This window comes from Brassica napus, chromosome A7 (genome assembly GCF_020379485.1).
Source record: "Brassica napus cultivar Da-Ae chromosome A7, Da-Ae, whole genome shotgun sequence".
NCBI classification, from domain to species: Eukaryota; Viridiplantae; Streptophyta; class Magnoliopsida; order Brassicales; family Brassicaceae; genus Brassica; species Brassica napus.
The window spans coordinates 12,586,796-12,610,557 of record NC_063440.1 but is presented as its reverse complement, the minus strand read 5'-3'; the positions used below and the strand labels follow the sequence as shown (position 1 = coordinate 12,610,557).

At 34.1% G+C, this 23,762-nt stretch overlaps 6 protein-coding genes and 1 pseudogene across 8 annotated transcripts; 4 read left to right on the top strand and 3 right to left on the bottom strand.

Annotated features, from left to right (window-relative positions):
* The first annotated feature begins 6,004 nt into the window (after nucleotides 1-6,004).
* On the top strand, nucleotides 6,005-8,181 carry LOC106355234 (putative pumilio homolog 8, chloroplastic). The gene is made up of 5 exons (XM_048735515.1): nucleotides 6,005-6,840; nucleotides 6,919-7,081; nucleotides 7,485-7,648; nucleotides 7,735-7,990; nucleotides 8,077-8,181. Exons 1-5 carry the CDS (start codon nucleotides 6,005-6,007, stop codon nucleotides 8,179-8,181), a joined length of 1,524 nt encoding a protein of 507 aa, XP_048591472.1.
* A 3,196-nt stretch (nucleotides 8,182-11,377) lies between these two features.
* LOC106356394 lies at nucleotides 11,378-12,277 on the top strand. The gene is made up of 2 exons (XM_013796154.3): nucleotides 11,378-11,661; nucleotides 11,752-12,277. Exons 1-2 carry the CDS (start codon nucleotides 11,449-11,451, stop codon nucleotides 12,136-12,138), a joined length of 600 nt encoding a protein of 199 aa, XP_013651608.2. The 5' UTR covers nucleotides 11,378-11,448; the 3' UTR covers nucleotides 12,139-12,277.
* A 302-nt stretch (nucleotides 12,278-12,579) lies between these two features.
* On the bottom strand, nucleotides 12,580-13,493 carry LOC106356393 (multifunctional methyltransferase subunit TRM112 homolog A). 3 transcript variants are annotated; one of them, XM_048736765.1, is made up of 2 exons: nucleotides 13,042-13,493; nucleotides 12,580-12,840 (listed from the first exon to the last, which is right to left on the bottom strand). In XM_048736765.1, exons 1-2 carry the CDS (start codon nucleotides 13,411-13,413, stop codon nucleotides 12,721-12,723), a joined length of 492 nt encoding a protein of 163 aa, XP_048592722.1. In that variant the 5' UTR covers nucleotides 13,414-13,493; the 3' UTR covers nucleotides 12,580-12,720. The 3 variants fall into 3 exon arrangements, with proteins under 3 accessions (XP_048592722.1, XP_048592723.1, XP_013651607.1); XM_048736766.1 differs by having other exon boundaries at nucleotides 12,580-12,861; nucleotides 13,042-13,488; XM_013796153.3 differs by lacking the exon at nucleotides 12,580-12,840 and having other exon boundaries at nucleotides 12,878-13,484.
* A 1,844-nt stretch (nucleotides 13,494-15,337) lies between these two features.
* LOC106355233 lies at nucleotides 15,338-16,114 on the top strand. The gene has a single exon (XM_013795216.2). It carries the CDS (start codon nucleotides 15,338-15,340, stop codon nucleotides 16,112-16,114), a length of 777 nt encoding a protein of 258 aa, XP_013650670.2.
* A 226-nt stretch (nucleotides 16,115-16,340) lies between these two features.
* LOC106358183 (probable protein phosphatase 2C 9) lies at nucleotides 16,341-18,335 on the top strand. Its single transcript, XM_013797932.3, has 6 exons — nucleotides 16,341-16,537; nucleotides 16,619-16,690; nucleotides 16,822-17,061; nucleotides 17,266-17,542; nucleotides 17,627-17,781; nucleotides 17,864-18,335. The coding sequence occupies exons 2-6, from the start codon at nucleotides 16,655-16,657 to the stop codon at nucleotides 17,999-18,001; spliced, it is 846 nt and encodes a 281-aa protein (XP_013653386.1). The 5' UTR covers nucleotides 16,341-16,537; nucleotides 16,619-16,654; the 3' UTR covers nucleotides 18,002-18,335.
* A 393-nt stretch (nucleotides 18,336-18,728) lies between these two features.
* Nucleotides 18,729-20,516, bottom strand: LOC106358182 (14-3-3-like protein GF14 epsilon; the record flags this gene model as incomplete). The annotated part of the gene is given in 7 exon segments (NM_001316080.1): nucleotides 18,729-18,923; nucleotides 19,010-19,044; nucleotides 19,136-19,284; nucleotides 19,360-19,469; nucleotides 19,551-19,638; nucleotides 19,718-20,024; nucleotides 20,399-20,516. Coding segments are annotated over 7 exon segments (762 nt in total). The 5' UTR covers nucleotides 20,466-20,516.
* Nucleotides 20,517-20,754: 238 nt separating this feature from the next.
* LOC106358181 lies at nucleotides 20,755-22,803 on the bottom strand (annotated as a pseudogene).
* Nucleotides 22,804-23,762: the final 959 nt, after the last annotated feature.

The following is a 23,762-nucleotide window of genomic DNA, read 5'->3' as shown; positions in this document are numbered from 1 at the left end:
TGTCCCTATATATATTGATGCAAAAAAAATTTCTATTATAGACAGCATTTATAGTTTTTCGAATGAGAATATCTAATAACTAATAAGACTATGTACAATAGTTTCATGATTCAACACCTTACAATTCATCTTTTAACACTTCACATCATCTTTTTTTTTCACCTCATCGTTCAACACAAATTTAACACTATATACTACAATGGTTTTGTTTAATAAAATTCAACATCCTATTTTACTAATTAATAATTATTTTTATATATCTAAATTAAATAAACCTCGTCTCTATTTATAGAGACTTTTAAATGATAAATTTTTGTATAAGAAATAAAATAACAGATTTAATTTATAAAGTGATTAGTGGTTTGAAATAACTAAAAATATATGAAAATATCAAAAATCTTTAGAAAGTTACATGTATCGTCGGTGGTCTCCACTTTCTTCTTATTCAACATGTTGAATCTTTTCAACACCAAACCATCCACACATCAAATTTTATTTTTCAACATCTTCATTATAATTATTCAAGTGTTGAATCTTTTATTCAACACTTTCATTATAGATGGTGTGATATGTTCATTAAGTGGCGGAGCCACATACAATAAGGTAAGGCTCCTAAACCCAACAAAATTTTAAAAGTTAGTGTCAAGTTACAAATGTCTAAGAAGAGGAAGAAGAAGATATGCCCATGACATGGTTCAACCTATTAAATATCAATCCAATGACAAATCTGATTGTTTTAGACATCTTCAATAGTGTTTCATTTTTATTTCATTATTAACTTCAATTTTGAAGAAAAAAATGTTTTAGCAGTATATTTTTCAAATTTTGAAATAATGAACCGTATTACTTCAAAACATAAGAATTACTGTTCATTTTTACACTTTATGAAGACAAACTTTTTAATTATATATTGTATTTTAAATTTTTAACATGTTTTTGTTTCTTTCTAAACTAAATTATATATTCTAGTGTAATCCAATTAATTTCTGTTATTATTTTTATATAATTATATGTTAATATCAAAGATCATAAAAATATTTATTTCCAAAATTTTAGATTTGATTTCGAATAATTTAAAACAAAGAAGTTCATTTTTCACTTCAAAACACTTTAGTTAATCCCTTACAAGATATATATATATATATATATATATGCTCATAACATGGTTCAACCCATTAAATATCGATCCAATGACAAATCAGACTGTGTTAGACATCTTCAATAGTGTTTCATTTTTTTTAACTTCTTTTGGAAGAAAAAATGTTCTAGCGGTTTTTTTTTGTTTTTCAAATTTTGAAATAATGAACAGTATTACTTCAAATTTTAAGAAATACTGTTCATTTTTACATTTTATGAAGACAAACTTTTTAATTATATATTGGATTTTAAATTTTTAACATGTTTTTGTTTCTTTCTTAAATAAATTATATATTCTAGTGTAATCCAATTAATTTATGTTATTATTTTTATATAATTACATGTTAATATCAATGATCGTAAAAATATTTATTTCAAAAAAATTTAGGTTTGATTTAGAATAATTTAAAAGAAAGAAGTTCATTTTTCACTTCAAAACACTTTAGTTAATCCCTTACAAGATATATATATATATATATATATATATAATTTAATGTTCTTTTTTATTTTTAATTTTATATATTTATATTTAATAATTTTGTCATATGATAATGTTTGACTTATATTATTAGTAGTTATGTTGGATTATTGTTAAAACACAAAGATAAAATTAATAAATTTGAAAAATCATGTCGTTATTAACAATTAATGACAACGTACAGTTGAAACTCTATAGATTAATACTTGATAGATTAATAAATATAATAAATTAATATATTTATTCGTTTCCAAGTTGGGCCGGTGTAAGATATGACATAATCCGATAAGAGTATTTTGTCATGTCATGTTTCACTGCAAAATCGTGGAATTCATTAAGGGTATTTTGTACATTTGAGAACATTTAATCACCTAACTCACTTTCTTATTTTCTTACTATTTGTTTCCTTTATTCATACTTTTAAAAATAAATAATATTATATAAATCGTGGTTAGCAAGAATTTAGGGGACTAACAAAATTTAGAATATTATATATTCGCGACTTAATAGGAAATAATTTATACATGAAATCTTTATAACTGTTTACGCATTAAATATATTTGAGACCCTCATCAAAACTTTTTGAAACTCATCAACAAGAATGATTACTATAAATATAGCATGCTCTTTCGCTTGAATAAAATCAATTGGGTTGTAATAAACCTAAAGCATATCTTTTCTATTGGGCTTAAACAATAATTTTTTTGTTATTCTTCGGCAATTGATCCGAGTAATAGCGTTTATGTATGTTCAATCAACTATTTTAATGAGGGGAATATTGTGAATTATCTACAATGACAATAATTTTTTGTCACATGGTGACACTATTTGCCTCATCTTCAACCTATAACACCATTTTGGTGTGAGAAGTACATCATTTTAGTGAATTTTTAACACCAAGAAAAATTTCTTCTCCATCTAGAATACCATATTTTATACCAAACTTTATTTCCAAATTTTTATTATTAAATTAGAAATTTGATTATTATTAAATATATATAATAAATAAAATTTATTATATAATTAAACTGCATAAAATTTATCACACGAAAATATTTGTTTTTAATAAATATTTAGTTTTTATATATTATAATATTAAAATAATAAAATCAAATAAACTATTTCAATATATGTAATATATTAATTCTATATATTATTTTCTATTTTATATGTATTTATCTTGACATTGATATTTAAATTTATTTTATTAATAAAAATAATTGAATAGTGATTAGCGTTGTGAATAGCAGCACACCAAATTGTGTGTGGTACTCTAGTTCTATACTAAAATAGTGTGATTTTTTAGAATTGGTTAGAGAATTTTAGTGTAAAAACTAGACTAAAATGGTGTTTTTTGCCGTTAGATTGGAAATGACCTAAGTTGGGATCTTATTTCTTTTCTTATACTATTGTACAATTTACTTCTTTTTTTTTTGTTAACTATCGTCACATATAATTTTATACTATTTTATACATTCATATACCAAGAATTTACATGGAGCATACGTATTTAGCATATTTTGTAATATTTGTTTCCAAAGCTATACATTATTATATTTATCTATACATAATTTTTAAATGAATATTATTTTACAAAATGTTATACTAATTAAATAAATATTAATGCAATCTACAAAATAAAGTTGGAATTTAAATTGATTTCAACAATTAATCAATTGTTTTGATATTCATATAAGTATCCTATATATTTACTAACATCTTTTAGTTTCCATGATTCAAAATCTGTATTATACCCAATATCCTATTGAAAATGGATAAATATTATATCTTTTTGAATAATGTTGTTTTCTGATTTTTAGTAGCAATCATAACATGATTCGGATAACAGCTTTATGTTTTCGAAAAAATATAAACAATTTAAGTTTCAAAAAAAAAATGTAAACGATTTATTTATATTGGCTTCTGAAAATTTTGTGCTCTTAATGTTTAGTTTTACAAGGTTCTGTTTCTTAATGTAGTTGAAACTTTTACGACTAAAATAGTCAGAAATTTATATTGTTAAAAGTTATATAAAATACATCTACTAACAGCAGTGGCAGATACATTTTTATCTTATTATATACTGTTAAATTACTTAATTCATTTAAAATTCATTTAAAACATAAAGAAGGCAATGATGTAAGTAGACACCTAACCACAAGAAACATAAGCAAGGAGACGTTCATTCCGGTACGTCTACGCTCCAGCTTCACTCTCAATCTGTCTTAACATCCATGACGGACCACCACAAGCAATATAGGAGTGGTAAGTTAGTAACGCTGCTCAGCAGTAACATCCTTGAGCACAGTGATGAAAACTCTAGTCGTTGATACGAGGGGTGTGCTCCACATATGTTGGAAGATTCAGGAACATGACTCTTGCCTGATCACAAGAAATTTCTAACTTTTGCTTTGAAAAATCAAATATCCGATGTTGTGGTTAGTTGTTTAATTTTTTAGTTTAGTAATTTGTTTCAGTTATAATAATGGGAGAATAGGTCATCTTTAGACTTAGGAAACTTTTCTTTCACTTTTCCCATTTCCCTTCTTCTAGGAGTGGATGCTCCAGGTTTGTTTATGTACTTCTATTTAAACTAATGAAAAGCCAAAAAGAGGCAAGAATGAATTGCCCAAAAGTTGTGTGTTTTATGTTTCTCTTTAAACTTGTTCTAGAGCTGTGATTCGACGAGGTCACATCTATCACCAAACACCTTTGCCTACAGAGAATCAAAACACTTAACATTATCTAAAACCCTAATTTAGTTTCAAAATAACTTAGCTAAAAGAATACGAACCTTCATACACATTCTCCAAAAAAAAATATAGAGTTTTAAACCCTATAATTTGCCAATAACCTTTCTTCTCTTTGAAGCAAGACAAGCGCAAGGCATAGCTTTTGCTGAGACCTAAAGGACCAAAGCTGCAACTCATCACCTTGTTTGAAATTATTAGCTTTGACCACATGGTTCCATTGATACGCCAATACAACGAACTAGTCTTCCCTGTCTCATGACTTCTTCTCATCTTCAGCTCCCATACTTTTAACGTAGGATTGATAACTTCCACTGTTAAACCTCCTCCTCTATCCCCTTTTACTCGGTTTTCTATCTTCTCCTTCTCATCAGAAGTCATGAAACTATGTGTCAAAAGGCTACTCATGGGTATAGATAAATGCGACTGACCTTTGTCCACGTCCGTTGTATACTGTTAATATGTTATCACAAAAGAAAACATATAAGAAAACAAAATTGTGAAAGAAAAAAATTATAGGAAAGAGTGTTTGAATTTTTTTCAACAAACTATTGTAGAATATACAAAAATAGTGGATGTCGAATTATTAGGTAGAAAATAGAAGATGTTGTAGAAGAAAGAGAAGATGATATGTAAGATATGAACGTTGAAATAATTATTGATAGTCTAATATGAAAGTGGAGACCTCTATGAAATTGACTATGTTACTTTCATTGAAGTCTCCACTCTAATATAAAAATAGAATTTTCTATAAAAGTGACTATCTTACTTTTATAGAAGTCTTCACTCTATAATAAAAAAAGTGTAGACATCTATAAAAAGTAACATAGTTATTTTTTAAGAAATTCTTTCACATGTGTTAAGGTGTCTCTGTATAATATTATTTAAATATTAAAAAATTGTAAGCTATTTTGACTTTATAGCATTTATAATATCCACATTGATAGTTACAAGAGTTTCTCACCAAAAATAATTAATAAACAAATAAAAGTAGAAAAGAGAAGAAAAAGGTGGAAAGTATTGTCATAAGACTACAAATGGTGAAAGACTTTCATATTACTTGACATCTTTTTCACAGCTAAATTTTGATTACATAATTTAACTTTTTAAAAATATTAATACTTTAATGTTGCAAAACGATCCTCTTATAATATATAATTGGACAATCATCTTGCACTCTTCAGCTCCACAAGAACATAAGTCAAGCTCCCAAACTACAAGAGCTCACAAGAGAAAAAGGTTTGTACTTCTTGGTGCCTTTTCTTAATCTAACAAAACTAGCGAGGATAAACTCATCACATTTGTATAGATTTTTGTGTGTGCTTAATTTTTGTATAAACTCATTAATTTGTGGGTTTATTTTCCTCAATAAGAATAAATTGTGCATAGTTTTTAGAGGTTCATTTTTCAGTTGCATATTGCCATATTCTTCTTTTAAGTGAAAATATTTTTAAAATCAAAAGAAAAAGTTTGATTTGAGGCATATGTAATCCCAATAACTATTTTTCTGTAATCTTACTTTTTACATAATGAGAAAATCCAGCATAGGAAATCGCATTATATGTTAAATTTATTCTACTTGTTATCTTTACTATTATATATTTATAAAAAAAACAGAAAGAGAAGCAGAGAGATAGAGATGATGAAGAGAAGTGAATTTGGAGAAGAAGCTTCGTCTCTCTCACGTTCACCTTCTTCTCATAAACAAACCTCATGGAATCACTACAGTCTCTTCCCCCGAGACTCATCTTCCAGTTCGAGTTACTTCTCTAACGGACTGTGTTCTTCCGAAGACGGTTCGTCTCATTTTGCTTCTCATCCGTTCGATAGGAACCTGAAGATGAAGCATTACAATAGCAGTGTTGTTGCTGATTCTGATGAGTATAACGATTTGGGACTTTGTGAGAGCCTCCATCGTCTCAACATCAGAGATAAGGACAAAGAAGACAAGACTTGTCACCATAGTTTTGGAGTCTCTTCTGATTTTTCTGTCGATAAAGCTACACTGGTTCCTAATTTTCATAGCTATGGAGAGAGTTCTTGTAATATTGGTTACAACATGGCAGAAATGACGTTAAGTACTGATATATTCATGGTTTCTTCACCAAATAAGAGTATGTTGGAGCTCAACAGTCACCACTCTGTTCCATCATACTCTCGTCGAAAAGGTGGTAATACTAATTATCCGAGTCTTCCTAAGACATCTGGTATCGAGGGATACGTCTACTTGATGGCTAAGGATCAGCATGGATGCAGATCCTTGCAGAGGATCCTTGAATATGGAACTTGTCTAGATTCTATGATCATTTTCAACGAAGTGATTCCACACGTTGTTGAGGTGATGACGGACCCTTTTGGGAACTATTTGATGCAGAAAATATTAGATGTATGCAATGAAGAACAAAGAATGCAGATCTTACTTATCGTTACTGCACAACCTGGATGGCTTGTCCAGATATCCCTTAACACTTACGGGTAAGAGATTACCAATATAATCAACTTGATATGAGGTTTAAGGTTCTGATTGTTTTCGTGTGTTTGTGTGTGTTTAAGTACTCGAGTTGTCCAGAGATTAGTAGAAACAGTCAAAACCAAGAAGCAGATTTTTCTGGTGAAGTCAGCTTTGAGACTTGGATTTCTCAGTCTCGTTAGAGATGTGAATGGGAATCATGTGATTCAACGTTGCTTGCAGTGCCTTAGTACACAAGATAACGAGGTAATAAAGACACAATGATCTTTTTTTTTATTTTCACTACTTAGAGCACCTATGATCGATCCTCTCCATATTTACCTTTATAATAGCATTTAAAATTAAATTTACTCCTAACTCATCTATATCTCTTCTTCTAAAATAGAGATTACTATTTATTTTCTCTATCTCTAAAATAGAGATTGCTATTTTTTTTCTCTATAAAATAGAGATTGTTATTTTTCCTCTATATATAATTAGAAGAAGAAATTCTATATTTTTACTTAGAATATTATTATTTAAAAGAAATATATTGGAGTAAACTTCACTTTTATTATAGATTTTCTCTATTTTAGAAGCAAAAATAGCAAAATATATTGGAGATGATCTTCATCTGATGAAACCTTGTTTCTCCTTCCACTCTTTATAGTTCATCTTTGAAGATGCTACAAGGTTCTGCATTGATATGGCGACACATCAACATGGATGCTGTGTGTTACAAAAATGTATTGCTTATTCCACTGGACAACAACGAGAGAAGCTCATAGCTGAAGTGTCTAGAAACAGTCTCTTCCTTGCTAAAGACCCTTATGGGTAATAAAAAGTATCTTATGACACAAGGATGACTGCTTCTGAGAGAGTACTCAGTCTAGATAACTTTCTTTCTTGATCAAATGCAGGAACTACGCAGTCCAGTTCGTTATACATCTGAGGGATTTGTCTGCGATAGCCATGGTGCTAGCGCAGTTAAAAAGGCATTATGTAGAGCTCTCCATGCAGAAATTCAGTAGCCATACGGTGGAACGGTGCTTAAGAAATTGTCCAGAGAGCCGTCCTCAGATAGTGCGTGAACTCGTCTCTGTGCCCTATTTTGATGTTCTGATTCAAGACCCGTATGCTAACTTTGTCATCCAAGCTGCTCTTTCTGTCACCAAGGTATAAGAACTAGTATTCAAGTTTTTGAGACTTCCTTTTAACCCTAATTAACTTGAGTGATTAAAGGATTCTTTGGAATGAAACAGGGTTCACTTCATAACACACTCGTTAAAGTGATAAGGCCTTATTCCATTCTACGTAACAATCCCTATTGCAAAAGGATTTTCTCAAGAACCCGCTTGAGGAATTGACGATCAAAAGGCTATGATTGTGGTTGGTGATCCTGTAATTTCTAAATCTGTTGTTGTTCATTCTCCCCCAAGTTTCTTCTATGAATAAACTCAGACCTGCTTACTTGATCTCTCTAAGGTAATGTATACTTCCAGACAATGCTTTCTTGTTGTTGTTGCTGTTGTTTTACTGTCTCGCATCTGACTGGTTCTTGGAACGAAAATTTATGTTGTGGTGAGTCATGTTTTTGAAAACTGGTTTTATATTTTAGGATGTATTTTGCCAATTTATTCTGTCTTGCGTTTTTGGGATTAAATTCTAACTTGTTTATAATCCTAAATTAAAACCAACAATCAACACCATGTGAATAGCAGATTATCTAAATAATTTGATTATGGTTTATGTACGGTACAATTTGAGGTTCATATTGGGTCATTAAGAAGGCATACATACTGATCGAAATTATTATTTTGCTCGAGAAAATAATGTGGATATATGAAAAACATCTCACATTTGATAGGAAATGGATAGACAATGCTTCATAAGATACATTAAATTATGAGCTAGCTTTCGTAGTGAGTTCTTCTACCTAAGAGTTTTTTGTAGCTAGGCTTGGTTTTGGCCCAACTCCTACCCTAAAGAAAGGTTTGACGAATCACAAATGGCTATTGAAACATAAGTATATACCACAAAGCCTATATCATTGATGGCCAATTGACAATTATCAAATATGAAGGCAGATATTATGAAAACGTTTTAAAACTTTTTTTTTTTGGTACAAAACGTTTTAAAACTTACAAATAGATTCACGTTAAAATCTTGATAACTTACCATATTTTCTATAGAAATCCAAATTATGCATTGCAGTTTTCTTCTAAATGACTAAATTACATGCAGACGCAGTCAATAGCAAAACATGCAGACGCAAGTCACCTTCGGTTGAGTATTAATCACATATCTCTACATACTTGTTTTTACAAAATTATCGTTGAAATAAAAGTACGTGTATTAGTTGTTACTATGCATTTATACGTCTTCAATATATTTAATGGTAACGGGTAGACAAGTCCTGAATCTTTAATTCTTCCACAGGAAATAATAACTACTCCACCATTATGGTTCTCCGTTTAACCAAGTAATTCAAGAAATGTATTAACTATTTTACCCGCGAACAATTTTATTTTACTTGGAGCTTTCATTGCATACAATTCTTTTTACACTTGGTGAGTTTCAATTTCTTGTATATAAAATTTACGAAATTGTAAGTTTCTGGCGCTTGCTATAAAATGATGAGACATGAATCTTAATTGTAACCGCATGCATGAAGCAGCCGCTATTGTGAGATTTAAACCATTTTCTATCACATCGTTCCCATTTATTACTTTGCAATTTGTTAGAAAACTATATTTTTTCATTTTCTCTGAATAGTGATAAACGAAATGAAGCTCCGATTATGCATATTTGTTTTTTTAATGAATGTAAAATTTATTAAATAAAAAAACTTTGTTTACATACAATGCATATATGTACCTAGTTAGGTTACTTAGAGGTTAAATATATATGGCATGGTGTGGCCCATTCACTTGATATTATGCCTACTTTCTAAAGCACACGAATGACGAACTAATTATGGTACGTTTCAAACTATAAAATGATTGTGAATTGCTGTAAGACTCAGCAACACAAACGGTTATTTAATTATTTAAAAAAAAATTAGTAATCATTAATAATCTTGGTATAAAGCGGTTATTTAATTATATAATTCTTAGTTAGAGATGCTTTGATATGTTTTCATCCAAGTTTTTTGTGAAGCCATTTTCATTCTAGTTTATGCTTTGAACTTAATTAGAAATATTTTCTTAGTTACAGCTGGTTATAAAAAGATGCTTTGATATGTTTTCATCCACGTTTTTTGTAACGCCATTTTTATTATAGTTTATGCTTTAAACTTAATTAGAAATATTTTCTTAGTTGTATTCAAATGTTGTTAGTTAGATCCTCGTAGAATACTAAAAGTCCATATTATAGGTCGACTTTAACTCGATAATATCAACGAACAGACACATTACAAACGCTCAAAGACACACACACACACACACACACACACACACACACACACACATATATATATATCCATGCATAAATGCATCCGTTGAAATTTAATAGAGGGAAAAAATAGAAAGGCAATTTATGAGGAAGCTGACCAAAAGAGTCCTACAAATAAACGAGGAAGCGAAGGTTGGCATGGTAGGCCGTTGAGGAGGTTTCAAACTATTTGAATAATTTGCTATAAATATTTTCAATACTAAGATAATACTAACAATAAGGGTTAGTAGATGTGTGTATTTTTTGGTGTTATATATTGAAAAGTAGGAGTAAGAGTTATTGTGGTATTAATGTTGCATCGGCATTCATGAAGTCATGAACCTTCCCCCTTCAACGGTATTTAGTTTCTCTCCTATTTAATATTTATTGACCTCTCGGATCACATACGGACCATACGCACATAGACATACATGTAGACAACTTCATGACCAACAGGAATACACACAACTCGTATATGCATGCATGCATCATCATACGTCGAGATAACGGTTGCTGATATCATCATGATGATAATATTGGTGGAAGAGAAAACAGAAAAAGAAAAAAAAACAGAAAGAGGAATTAAATAGAACTACAAATCTACACATTTCAATGAGTCTCCCCTTGGAGAAATACCCTCAGTTATTAACACACCCAACTTGAAACTCTATATTTTTTTTTTGAGAAAATAAAAATTTATTTTTTGCAGTTTATTTTATCTTTTTAATAATAAATCCGAATTAGTCTATAACAAAACAGCTTGTGGAGTTATATTTGAGAAATCTTGATTTGCACCATCAAGTATTTAGAACATAACTGAGTATGAATACACTAATTAATATATTATTAGTTACCATCTTTAGATAGATATCAGCACTAGTCTGGGTCATTTATCTAAACTAAATATTTGTTGAGTAGCAAATATCAAAGATATGAATTATTTGTACTATGCAAAAATAGTCCCAATTTGAATCCTCGTTTATTTGATCATCTAAGATATTTATTTTAGTATATCTAACTCATTTACTATTGTCAACTATTCTACATGAACCGGTGGAGATAATAACTCCCATGGGTGGTTTATCTTATTCATATATAATATATATACGACTTTCATGAACTGTTCCTCTATCTGATCATTCGTTCTAACACCAAAGGAAAGAAAAGTAAGAGTTTCTTAAGCATAGAGAGGCGAAGGTCCAATGTCTTCTCTACGTGATGGAGCCCTCTGTTCTAGAAAGAGATATCAGATGAACGTCAATGGAGAATCGTTTCATGGTTCCTTCAAAAGGAACAAACAAGGAGATCAGACACAGGCCCAACTTGAGAAGAACACTACTATGTTCTATCAGAGATCAAAGTCAGAGAACGCCAGGTTGATGAAGCCTGATGTTCAGCTTCATCTAGACACTAAGGTATGTATATGAATGTGAAAATCAACGCATATACATAAATTTATATGCATAAAAGAATGAACAAAACATGTTTCAATTCTCTTTTTGCAGGGCCATTCAGAGTCATCTGAAGATCGTAGGACTTACTTGGACCTTGAGCTAAATCTTTCTTTATCAGCAAGTTCGACAGTAAAAGAAATCATGAAGAAAGACGAGTGTTCAAAAGGAAAAACTTTGATCATGGCCCCAAGTAATAAAGGAAAACCAGGTGATATAAGGCTAAGTCGATCCCCGTCTTGGCTAGAGTTTGAAGGCGATGATGATAATGATGATGACAAGAAGCAAGAGATGGTAACAACGGTGTGCATGAAGTGTCACATGCTAGTTATGCTCTGCAAATCAACTCTCGTGTGTCCTAACTGCAAGTTCATACACCCTGATGATCACAGTTCCACAAAACTTTTTAAGCCGTTGAGTTTGTTTAAGCTTTTATGCTAGGGTTTGCCTCTAAAAAGGTATGTATGTTGATTCGATGTAATAGGTCCAAGAATTAAGGTGAAACTAGATATGTATTATGTATATACAAGTCATGATAAGTATTATCGTGTTCTTATATATGAATTTGCTGCGTTCAATTTATTTGTTACCACCAATAGTAAATGAACTACTAGCACCAAGATCCACGAATAGGAAGGATTCTCAATAGGTACTGGTTCAGCAAATTGTAAAACCAATTTTATTTTTCTTGGTAAAAAGTAAACACTGTATGGTTTCTTGAATTTAGGGGGAAAAGGTAAATAATCATTTCTAGGTATTTGTGTAACTTTTGTCAATAGATCTTGACATCATCAAAAACAGAATCGTGATTAGTTCTTCTCTTACCTAAGTAAACAAGTATTTTTCTTTTTGAAACAGTATAGGGAACTGATTTGTGTGGTAGACCTCAATCAAATGCATAGGAATTTGAGGGGGAGCCTTCTGAAAACTAGAAATATGAAGTCAACCTCAGAACACATGAACAGGTGAAATATATAGTTGTCAAATTGTAGAAACCCAGCATGACAGCAACATTTGGCTACTTCAGGGGACTTGTAATGAAAGATCAATGCAGACATCTTGCATCAACACTCTGTCTTTTGGACTCCGGATTCTGGTTGGTTCGTTTCCTTTGCGAAGATCAATGCAGACCGTTTGTTTAACCTAACCACCATTCGTTTCAAACTTCATACCCATGATACCAACCAGAGTGAACCACTACGTTAGATTTGGGATTTTTTTGAAACAAATCTAATTAAACCGGTTTAACAGAGATTAAGAATATTAAAACATCCAATCGGTTTACTCAATTCAAGAACCGTAACAAAACATTTAAAATCGAAAGATGATATAATTCAATTAAACCTCGTCTTCGTGGAGAAGCATGTTGGGGATACCCTTGTTGACTGGAAACTTCCTTCCAGTCTCGGGGCAGACAAGCGCGCCTTCCTCTAGGTGAAGCTCGAGCAACGCGTGGTGGAGTTTCCTCAGGAACGTCTCGTCGGCGGATTCGATCACCGTCGCGTCTGGAGAATCCTCCGGTAGCTCGGCGTATCCCATGGAACGGGCAGCTTCCACGAGAGCCTTCCACTCGATCTTGGCGAACATGTGCCTCAGAAAATCAGGGTTGAAATCGACTTCCTTCTCGATCACTTTCTCCGCTTCGATCTTTAGAGGAAAGCCGTTCTTGACTCCTTTGATGTTGCAGGAGAGCATGTTGTGCGTTATCAACCTCATCTCTCTCTAGATCCCTCGCTGTCGTCTCTGGTTAACCTAGAAAATCGAAGAGGAGGAAGAAGAAGAATCTTATGCGGCCGAGGGTTTTGATGAAAGGTCGAAACTACCCCTTACGACTATTTTAGCTTTAATTAAAGCCTTTCTTTATATTACTTAGCCCAAACCATTTTTATATACTCCAACTCCTGCAAAAAGCCCGGCCCATCAAAATGTCTTAACGCTTGCACTTAAACCAACTTTATTACTAGTAGCCAGCTAGTAGCTAATGCCATGCTTATTAGATTTATTTGGTCTTTTTACTGGATTATCAGTTTCATCTATTTCCAATGAAATACCAAATCATATATAAAGTACTTAAAGATTTGATATATTACGGAGATAAATCCATAATCCAGAATATATACTACACTCACCCTCACTTCTTCACACGGAGAAGTAAAAACATAAGTAGTTCATTTTTAATAGTATTTGGATTTTAAGCAAAAGAAAGAAAAATAGAAGTTGTGGAAGTACCGCAGCCTATCTGTGAGCGTTGAAAAAACAAATAGAATCTGGAATTGTGAGTCCTCTGGCTGTAACATGTAGTTTAGTGACTTGTTTAATGTTTTCATGTCGTCATTGTATCATCATCCAAACTTAGTTTACTCTCCATGCAAAGAAAAAGAACTAATAAAATTAGGCTAGGCTTTAAGTTTCATTTAAAATGGGTTGGGCTCACAAAAGGCCCATAATTGGAAATGAATACATCACTACTGACCTATAAACCTAGTTTAGAGGAACGTATCAGGGATTACTACACCAACAGATTCATTGTTTCTGGCAACAAATCTCTTGTTTTAGTAATCGAATATACAAAACTTACTACTAATATTAATAAATGTGTGAATCACGTAACTACCTAAGTTTTAGTGATGATGTGTTTAATTAAAAACCTAATTAAAGGGTCAAATGTCATGAAATGTGTGCGAATCACATTAAATGAATCAACAAAAAGATGGCTAGTAAGCGCGTCCAAGCCTTTGACTCTTTCAAGCCTTTATTGTCGCACTTGTTGAGATTCTGGTAATGAAATAAGAGACCTCATATTTTATATTTTCTCATTTTAATATCGTAAACTTCTAATCTTTTCTAATCACGGTCCAAATAGGCAAAATGTAACTTCAACGCGATCATTTAAGCCATCAAATCCATCAAATTGAATAAACTAGTTCTGTGTTCAAAAAAAAAAGAATAAACTAGTTCATATCATATCTTCTTCTCAAAACATACATTTACTTTATTTAAATGTTTTTTATTTTCTTATATTTATTCCTTCTTGGATATTTTTGTTTAAGGCATTTTTATCCATTTTATATCTTTTTAAAAATAAAAATTCTAAATAAAGAGTTTTAATACCAACATATTTTTATATTTTACATAAATGCCAATTTCTCTTACATATGTTTTTTTAATCAATATACATTTTTGTTGAAAGATACTAGAGTCATGAAGTAAATTTTACCTAACATTTTTTTTTCATTTTTGGATACTTATTTTCTTATCAAACCTTAGGAATATCATTATCTTTTTGTACATTATCAGTCTCAATAGTGAAAACGCATGTATGTAACAATAACGTGCATGATAAATGAGAAGGCAGAGAAATTCAACTTGCAGCCGATGAGACCAATTTAAAATGGCAGCCTCTTAATTTTGTTTGACTACTGACCAGACCATTCTTTGCTCCATAATTTTTCTTAATAAAATCATTACAAAAGCAAGAAAGTAAAAAAGACAATTCAAAGGTGTGTTTAGTGTTTAGTCAACGCTAGGATCATGGGTATGGCGTAAACTGTTGAAGTATCGCGATAAAGCGAAAGAGTTTCATCACATTGAAGTTAACAATGGGCGTGGTACCTCATTCTGGTTCGATGAATGGTCAGATATGGGTCGCTTATTTGACATTGTGGGAGCAAGGGGTTGTATTGATATGGGAATCTCTCTTACCGCAACGGTGGAATCTGCTATGACTCGTCGCCCACGGCGACATAGATATGATCTTTATGTTATGATTGAGGAAGCATTGAATAAACAGAGGAGCAAAATGAATCCTGGGAAAGATGTTGTGTTATGGAAACACAATCTGAACACTTTCAAACCAAAGTTTGACACAAAGAGCACTTGGCTGTTGATTCGTGACTCAAAACCGGAAGTTAGCTGGTACTCTACTGTCCGGTTCCCTTCCTCCACTCCGAAATACAGTTTCATGGTCTGGATTGCGATGCATAATCGGTTATCCACTGGAGACAAAATGCTCCTCTGGAACTCTGGAATAAACCCTGGCTGTGTTTTATGTCAACATCAATTGGAAACCAGGGAACACTTGTTCTTTGAATGTAGCTACTCCCTAGAGATATGGCAGAACCTGACTCGCAACATCCTGCCTTCCAGATTTTCTTCTCGGTGGCAAGATATCAGTGAGTTACTGTCAGATAATACCCAGCCGATGCTACAGATCTATCTCCTGAGATATAGCTTTCAAGTGATCCTCTACACAGTTTGGAGAGAACGGAACAATCGTAGGCATGGAGATTCCCCAACACCGGCCTCCGTAATGATCAAGACTATTGATAGACAGATTCGAAACCAGTGTCTCTTGTTGGGTTCAAGGAGGGCTCGACGTTACGGAACTATTCTTCAGGCTTGGTTTGCCACACGATAGAAGCTTTGGAAAACATTATGCTCTGTTTCTTTTCAAAAACCTCAAAATCTCAAATTTCAAGTAGCTTAGTCTGTAAAACATAACTTTTTCTGAATAAATTTTACATATTATTCAAAAAAAAAAAAAAATCTAAATTAACGCCAAGAAAGAAGTCTTTTTGGGTCACAATATAAATTTCCATAATATAGGGCGTAACTCAAATATTTAATACTTACAAAGCACGCCAATGCAATGTCAAGAAAATACAGATAGCTCCAACTTTATTTGTGTCTTCACTGAATAAATATGGAAAGAAAAATTTCGCGTAGGAAAAAGACATAAACGAAAGAGAAGCGAAGACTTTTGTCGGAAAAGAGAGGACTTTCGTGGATTATATTGTTGCTACCTCCGATTGAAACACACAAATTAGGGTTTCATTACAAGGTTAGAAAAATCCATTCTTTCAATCTTGCTTAATGATTACTTAAACCCCTTTATTTGATTTTGATTCGTGAATTTTTGCAGATTGTTTGTTCATTAGAATCAATCGAAAAAATAATAATGGGAAAGTTTTGTTGCTTCACTTCTGATTCCGAGGTAAAAGCTTCTTCCTTTCAGACATGTGATCCTGTAATATACTTTATCTTGTCTAAAAGATAGCTCCTTTGTCTGTTTCTTCTTGAAAATTTCTAGTTTTGAGGTTATCTTCTCTTGGTGTGTGGGTTTAGGTTATGGGAGGACAATCATCATCAAGATCAGGTAAAGGAAGAAGTGATGAAGGGTTGATCAAGTTTGGATTTAGTCTAGTGAAAGGCAAAGCTAACCATCCTATGGAGGATTATCATGTAGCTAACTTCATCAACATCCAAGACCATGAACTAGGTCTATTCGCAATTTATGATGGTCACATGGGTGATACTGTCCCTGCCTACTTGCAGAAGCACCTCTTCTCCAGCATCCTTAAGGAGGTAAAAAAGAGTCTTTTCTCATGGGCATGGCTTAAGTGATTACTTTAATGTAGTGTTCTAAAAATCTGTCTAGCCGGCGCCTATGCGTCTGCCTAGTCACAAATTGTACTTAACCGAAATGATATTTTTAAACCAATTTTTTTTAAAAATCGGTCTAGACTCCCGCCTAGTGATTTCTTGAATTAATGCATTGATCATATTCAGGGAGAGTTTTGGGTAGATCCTCAAAAGTCTATATTAAAAGCTTATGAGAAGACAGACCAGGCCATTCTTTCGAATAGTTCTGACCTCGGTCGTGGCGGGTCTACGGCTGTTACTGCTATATTGATAAACGGGAGGAAGTTGTGGATAGCTAATGTTGGTGATTCACGAGCTGTTCTTTATCGAGGAGGTAAAACAATGCAGATGAGCACAGATCATGAGCCTCGTGCCGAAAGATCGAGCATTGAGGATAGAGGTGGATTTGTATCCAATCTACCAGGTAAAAAGGGAAGCAATCTGATAAACACTAGCTACCTTTAAACCATTCTTGATCATTATCTAAATGAGTTGTGATGTTGAATAGGTGATGTTCCTAGGGTGAATGGTCAGTTAGCTGTGTCTCGTGCCTTTGGAGACAAGGGACTTAAGACACATCTCAGTTCAGAACCTGACATTAAGCATGCTAATGTTGATAGCCAGACAGATATTCTTGTCCTGGCAAGCGATGGCATTTGGAAGGTAGTTAATGGCATATTATTAGACCAATTTTGATTTAGTGTGAAAGTGTTAATCTCTGTGCTAACTGATTGTGGAAATGAAGGTGATGACAAATGAGGAGGCAATGGAGATAGCTAAAAGGGTTAAAGATCCATTGAAGGCGGCCAAGGAACTAACAGCTGAAGCATTAAGAAGAGAGAGTAAAGACGACATATCTTGTGTCGTGGTCCGGTTCAGATGACAAACTGTGGAATGTAGAGGGAGATGGTTCGTTCTTAATATAATAAACCCCGCATTTTTCAATCAAGATTCATTAGGACACAAAGCTTTGTTTCACTGGATTTCGACTCTTGGACCGATCTAAAGTTTCGACTTCTGACACAGCTTCGTGTGGCTATAGCTTATGTGCCTTCGTTGTTGTGTAAATTGTGTGTTTTATGAAGACAGAACAAAAAAAAGAGTTGGTGGGTGGACACTGGTTACTGGCGACTGGTGGGGATTGTGTTATATTATTATTGGTTGATTTGTTATTATAAATCTTCGGAATATAAAATAGTATATGATTATTATTTAAATGTGAGGTTTGCATATGTTAAAACAGATATTTGCTGTTTTGTATGAGATTTACATTGCTAAACAAATAAAAAAATGTTTAAACTATGCAACTTTCAAATGATTAGGATTAATCAGTTGATTGATTGTTCATTATTTAGATATGCTTCAATGTACATTTTACGAACAAAAGCTGCGCCAAATAACATATTCATAGATTCATTGAAGACAATCTTTTGAGCAAGAGGTCATATGGTAAAGAAAAGAAAGAGAATTCAACAAGGTCGGTGACAATGGTATAATCACATCAATTTTTTAATAATGAAACTTATTTATTTTGAACACTCGAGTCGAGGTTCTTAATTCGTCAAAAGTGTGCAAAATCCAAAATGCATAGTCTCAATTCAACAACAAAGAAGCAAACTAAGTGTATGACACCAAGTGCATTTGTAGTTACGTAGTAGGTTGTAGAAAGTCAAATATCTGAAAACATAATCAAGAACGACAATAAAATATAAAAAAAATTACACATTTTTTTCCGAGCAACGACACTTGCTGTCTTCGGATGCAATGCATCAAGGGTCGTTTCTCTTCACACACAGGATTCAGTTCTGCAATGAACCAGTAGAGTTCCCATGAGTGTCTAGTTACCAATGCAAATGATAAAAATAATATGTAAAATGTGTTTAGTTCATACCTCTTCTTTAGGCTCATCACCTTTGGATTTCTCTTCTAAGAAAACAAACAAGAAAAAAAATGAGTGCTAAGATTCAAAAGGCTCATTTGATTCCAGGGAAATTTTCTATCAATTAAGACTTATTACCTCCTTCCTCGGGGAGGTCAGAAGTCCACAAGGTGAGGTTGTCTCTGAGTAGCTGCATGATAAGAGTGCTGTCCTTGTATGACTCCTCGTTGAGGCTGTCAAGTTCAGCGATTGCATCGTCGAATGCTTGCTTAGCCAATTGGCATGCGCTGTACAACACATAGTTTCAAACTGTTAGAAAAGTGACAACACTGAGTCCCTTATATAAAGTGAAGAAACCAAACCTTTCAGGAGAGTTTAAGATCTCATAATAGAAAACCGAAAAGTTCAAAGCCAAGCCAAGTCTAACTGGATGTGTTGGTGCCAATCCAGTCTCTGCAGCAGCAACAGCAGCCTACAATCCCAAGCATATTGTTCATCAGTTTTTCTAAACAAACACATAAAAAAAACAAAGACAGAAACATGATCCAAGAACCTTGTAGGCTTCAAGAGACTGATCTGCAGCTTCCTTGCGCTCAGCACCAGAGCTGAACTCTGCCAGATAGCGATAGTAATCTCCTTTCCTACATATAAACATTAAAGCCAAAACGGTTAAACAAAGAAGAAACCATCCAACCTAGATAATCAAGAATGGTGACTGACATTTTGTAGAAAAAGACAGTGGACTCCACGGCGGTAGAGGAAGGAATGAGATGCTTATCAATGACGGACAAGATGTCATTGCAAACTTTGGCAAGCTCCTCTTCAACCCTCTTTCGGTAAGTCTGAATCCTCTTGACATTCTCCTCGTTCCCCTTGGACTCTTCCTTCTGCTCGATGGAGGATAGTATCCTCCACGACGCTCTCCTCGCGCCGATGACGTTCTTGTAACCAACAGATACAAGGTTCCTCTCCTCCACGGTGAGCTCCACATCCATCTGAGCAACTTTCTTCATCGCCTCAACCATTTCTACAACAAACAAAGTACACAAAATCAGATCTTGAATTATCCAATGACTTGAACCAAATGTAGGTAAGAAAGTTTCATTCTTTTACATCAAAGCTTGAAAAGTTTCAGACAGAAAGTGGAAAAACATAGATCTATTTTCAAATTCAGTTATGTAAGAAGATAAAATTTTCTCAAACACAAAAGATCAAGACTGGTCAGAGTAACTAACATGAAGCAGTAACATTTGTAAGAGGGTGTTCAAATCAGATTTATGTAGATCTATATAGAACCAAAGCATTCATCGGAAAGATCTGAAGCTTTTTGACAAATAGTTTTTTTTTCTTTGCGTCGGAAGAGTAAATCGAAGAGTGGTATTTGATAAAGGAAACAAGTACCATCGTAACGTTCGGTTTGCTCAGAGAGCTTCGCCGAGTAAACCTGCTTTTCCCTCTCACTCTCCATGTCTTTCTTCTCTGAAACAAACAATGGATGCTCTCGATTTTTTGATTTTAGAGATTAGTGGTAACCCTAGGAAGGCTCTGATGCTCCTGCTAATATACGTGGCCCCGTTCGATCTACTTTTCCTTTAGTCAAACAGACTCTGAAACTACACTTTCGAAAATTATAAAAGCAACCTCAAAACTTTCAAGTTTATTCATAAGGAACCTTATGAATAAACTAAATATAATTGTTCAAGTAAACCCATCAAATCCGGAGAATGATGCTTTCATTAACTAATGAACTCGCTGAATTGTTGTTTCAACTTGAAGAAAAATCTGGTTTCTATCAATTGTTTTGTACATGTACCTTTCAAATTCGATTATCCTGTTGTCAGCTAAAACATGCTTTGGCCAAGCATGGAAACGCAAAATCTTTTTTAACTACAATGAGAAAAATCAATTACTTCACAGAAACTCAGAATCTTCTCGGTTAAGATGAACGGCCGAATTGAGCTTCTGAGTTCAATAGAGCCGCCAATTTCTCCATGTTATCATCTCTTTTCTTCATATCGTCTACCTTTGTTGTCTCCATTCAGGAAATTTGCTGCAGGGATCCCTTTTTCGTCTTTCTCCACCACTCTGGTTTTCACTGGATCTGTTGTATTGCCATTTTCTGCGCTTCTCGCTTCATCGGACACCTCCTCGCTCCTGGTTCTTTTACTCAAAAGGTTCTGGTTCGTTACAGGAAAGTCCATGGAAGCAGATTTGCCTACGAAAGATTCGTTAGTAGCCATCACTGGTTGTTCTAGAGTCTTGTTATCAGATCGCAAAACACTGAGCTGGTTCCTACTTGCAGATTCAAGAAGAGATTGCAGATATGTGGAGACTTCCTTGCAGGTCGCAAACTCCTGTCCATGAGGACTGTATATACAGTGAAGAAATAACCCAAAAAAGTAAGAGAATATTCATAATCATCAACTAAAAGTGATCAACACTAGAACAGTAAAGAAAACAGGGACTCATAATAAGCAATTGTTAAACATAATGTTCAAGAAGACAACAACCAGGGCAGTCAAAAGTCTAGTAGTAGAAACCAAAACACCATAATCATATACGTTTCCTGACTACTTTAAGGTAAGCTAATGCTTTTTTGTTTTGTCAGCGGTAAGCTAATGCTATTCGTTGGTATAACCATGAAGATCTCAGGGCTTGTTTCACGTCTACATCCTAAACTTGAAACCTACTCGTTCTAAACAGAACGGTGAAGACAAAGAAAGGCTGAACATTTATTATACCTGATGTAACTCTGACAAGCCAGCCATAGGCTGCTACCTTGCTTTTTGATGGAGAGCATAAGCTTCCATCCTCTGGGCAAGTATCCTCCCAAATCACAAGCTTTCACAACTTTCTTCTTCTTCCCAGCATTCACCCATTCACCACTCATCTCTTCCAAGAAACCTAACAACTCTTCCATGGTCACCAGCCCCATAGTCATCCTCCTCAGCTCCTCTCCATATGGATCTTCTCCAATACAAACCAATGCAGTCAGGTCCACCACTGTACCTTCTCTGTTCTCCAAGTTCACACTCTCTTCCTTATCCTCGATCTTGAAACCATCTCTCTTCTTTGGAGGACGACCTCTCTTTCTCTTCCCTGGATTTAACTCCATGGAGATTCCTATATCGCTAGGGTTCGGAATCTTTCTCGGCCGCCCTGGCCTCTTTCTTGTTTCATCACCGGAGATTCCCTGAACCGAATCAAAATAAGGATTCCGATACACAATGCTGTTACTATGGATCGGAAACGAGATCAGTGGCTGACCTTCGACTTCATCCTCTCGTCCGTCTTCTTCCTCTTTCGTCTGAGCCGAATCGACGGAGAACAGAGATCTGAGAAGCGATGCGACTTCTTCGCGGGATGAATCGTCTCTCTGGCGTCGCGGAGAAGGAGGTCTCGGCGGTGGAGGGTGGCGCGCGAGGCGGAGGCGGAGGAATGTCTGTTTCCGACTCCCGGCGGACTCATTGAAGACGGAGCGATCGATTTTCGGCGTTAAATCGTCGTCTCCGCCGGCGGAAGCGAGAGAGGACGAAGAAGACGGGGAGAGAGAGGAGCAGTGAGAGAGAGCGCGAAGTTCTGATTGGGATAAGAGTCGCGTGTCGATTAACGGTAAGGATTCGGCGGATAAATGATCTCCGGAGCCACCGATGAGGTTATGGTTGTTGTTCCCTAGGTTTCCGTCGTCCATGGAGGTGACCACCGTGAACACGTCAGACGCAAACGACGGATCAACACCAGCATTCAATTTTAATTGTTCGCTCTTGACTCGCTTCCCGGTTTGCTTTATCCAATTATCGATTAAACCGGTTATACCAATGCAACCGCGACTTTAGAAATAGTTTTTATGGGCCAGGAAGAGGCCCATATCGTTGGGTCAATATGTAATGAGTTTTCGTCGACTTGCATCTCCTTCGCTGTTTCTCTTACCATCAAAATGACAAAAATTCTCCCAATAACTCAGCATCTATGGGTCTACCGTCTACTGATACAGAAAAATAGTTGGAATCTCAAACCAAATAATTGCTTTGTAATGATGATTTCCGTCCCACGTAACGTCAATGGCCTTGTTTCGCAAATCTAAAGCACTGAACAGGTTAAGTTGGGTCGATTTCAGATCCACGTAGGAGAGAAAATACATAAACGCCATTTTGCAAAGCTAGAGAGAATATGATTATAGTATATTCAGAGGGTATCAGTGTATTTCCATTTGGTCGAACAGTACAATACAATAGTTATGGTATTTTCCTAAATACACGATAACTAGAATGTAGAGAGTGCAATTCCACTTTTGTTTATAGCTTCTTCATTCTATTAATTGAAAGAGTTTACATAGTCTTGATGCAACAACTAGGTATTAAAATTTGGTACATAGAAATGGAAAACAAATTGTTTGTGAGAAGGTGGTAATCGTTTCGCCAAAACATCCGCTACCATCTCTTGAGTCCACATAAACTTGATATCTTCAAATTGCTGTCTCCACCAATTTATTTCTAGTATCCAATTGTATCCATCAAAATGAGTAACCTACTGGTTCAGTATATTAATCATCTTTCTACAATCACTTTCAAAGATGACCTTCATGTACCCTTTACTCCAGCAATGTTGCATAGCAATAATTAACACATGCAATTCACTTTTAAATGCATTTTTAACTCTTGTACAAGAAGCTTGTCCTGCACCTTTGTATGCTCCATTAGAATCGTGCAATATCCATCATGTTTTACCGGAACTTCACTATTGATAAACGAGCCATTAACATTAC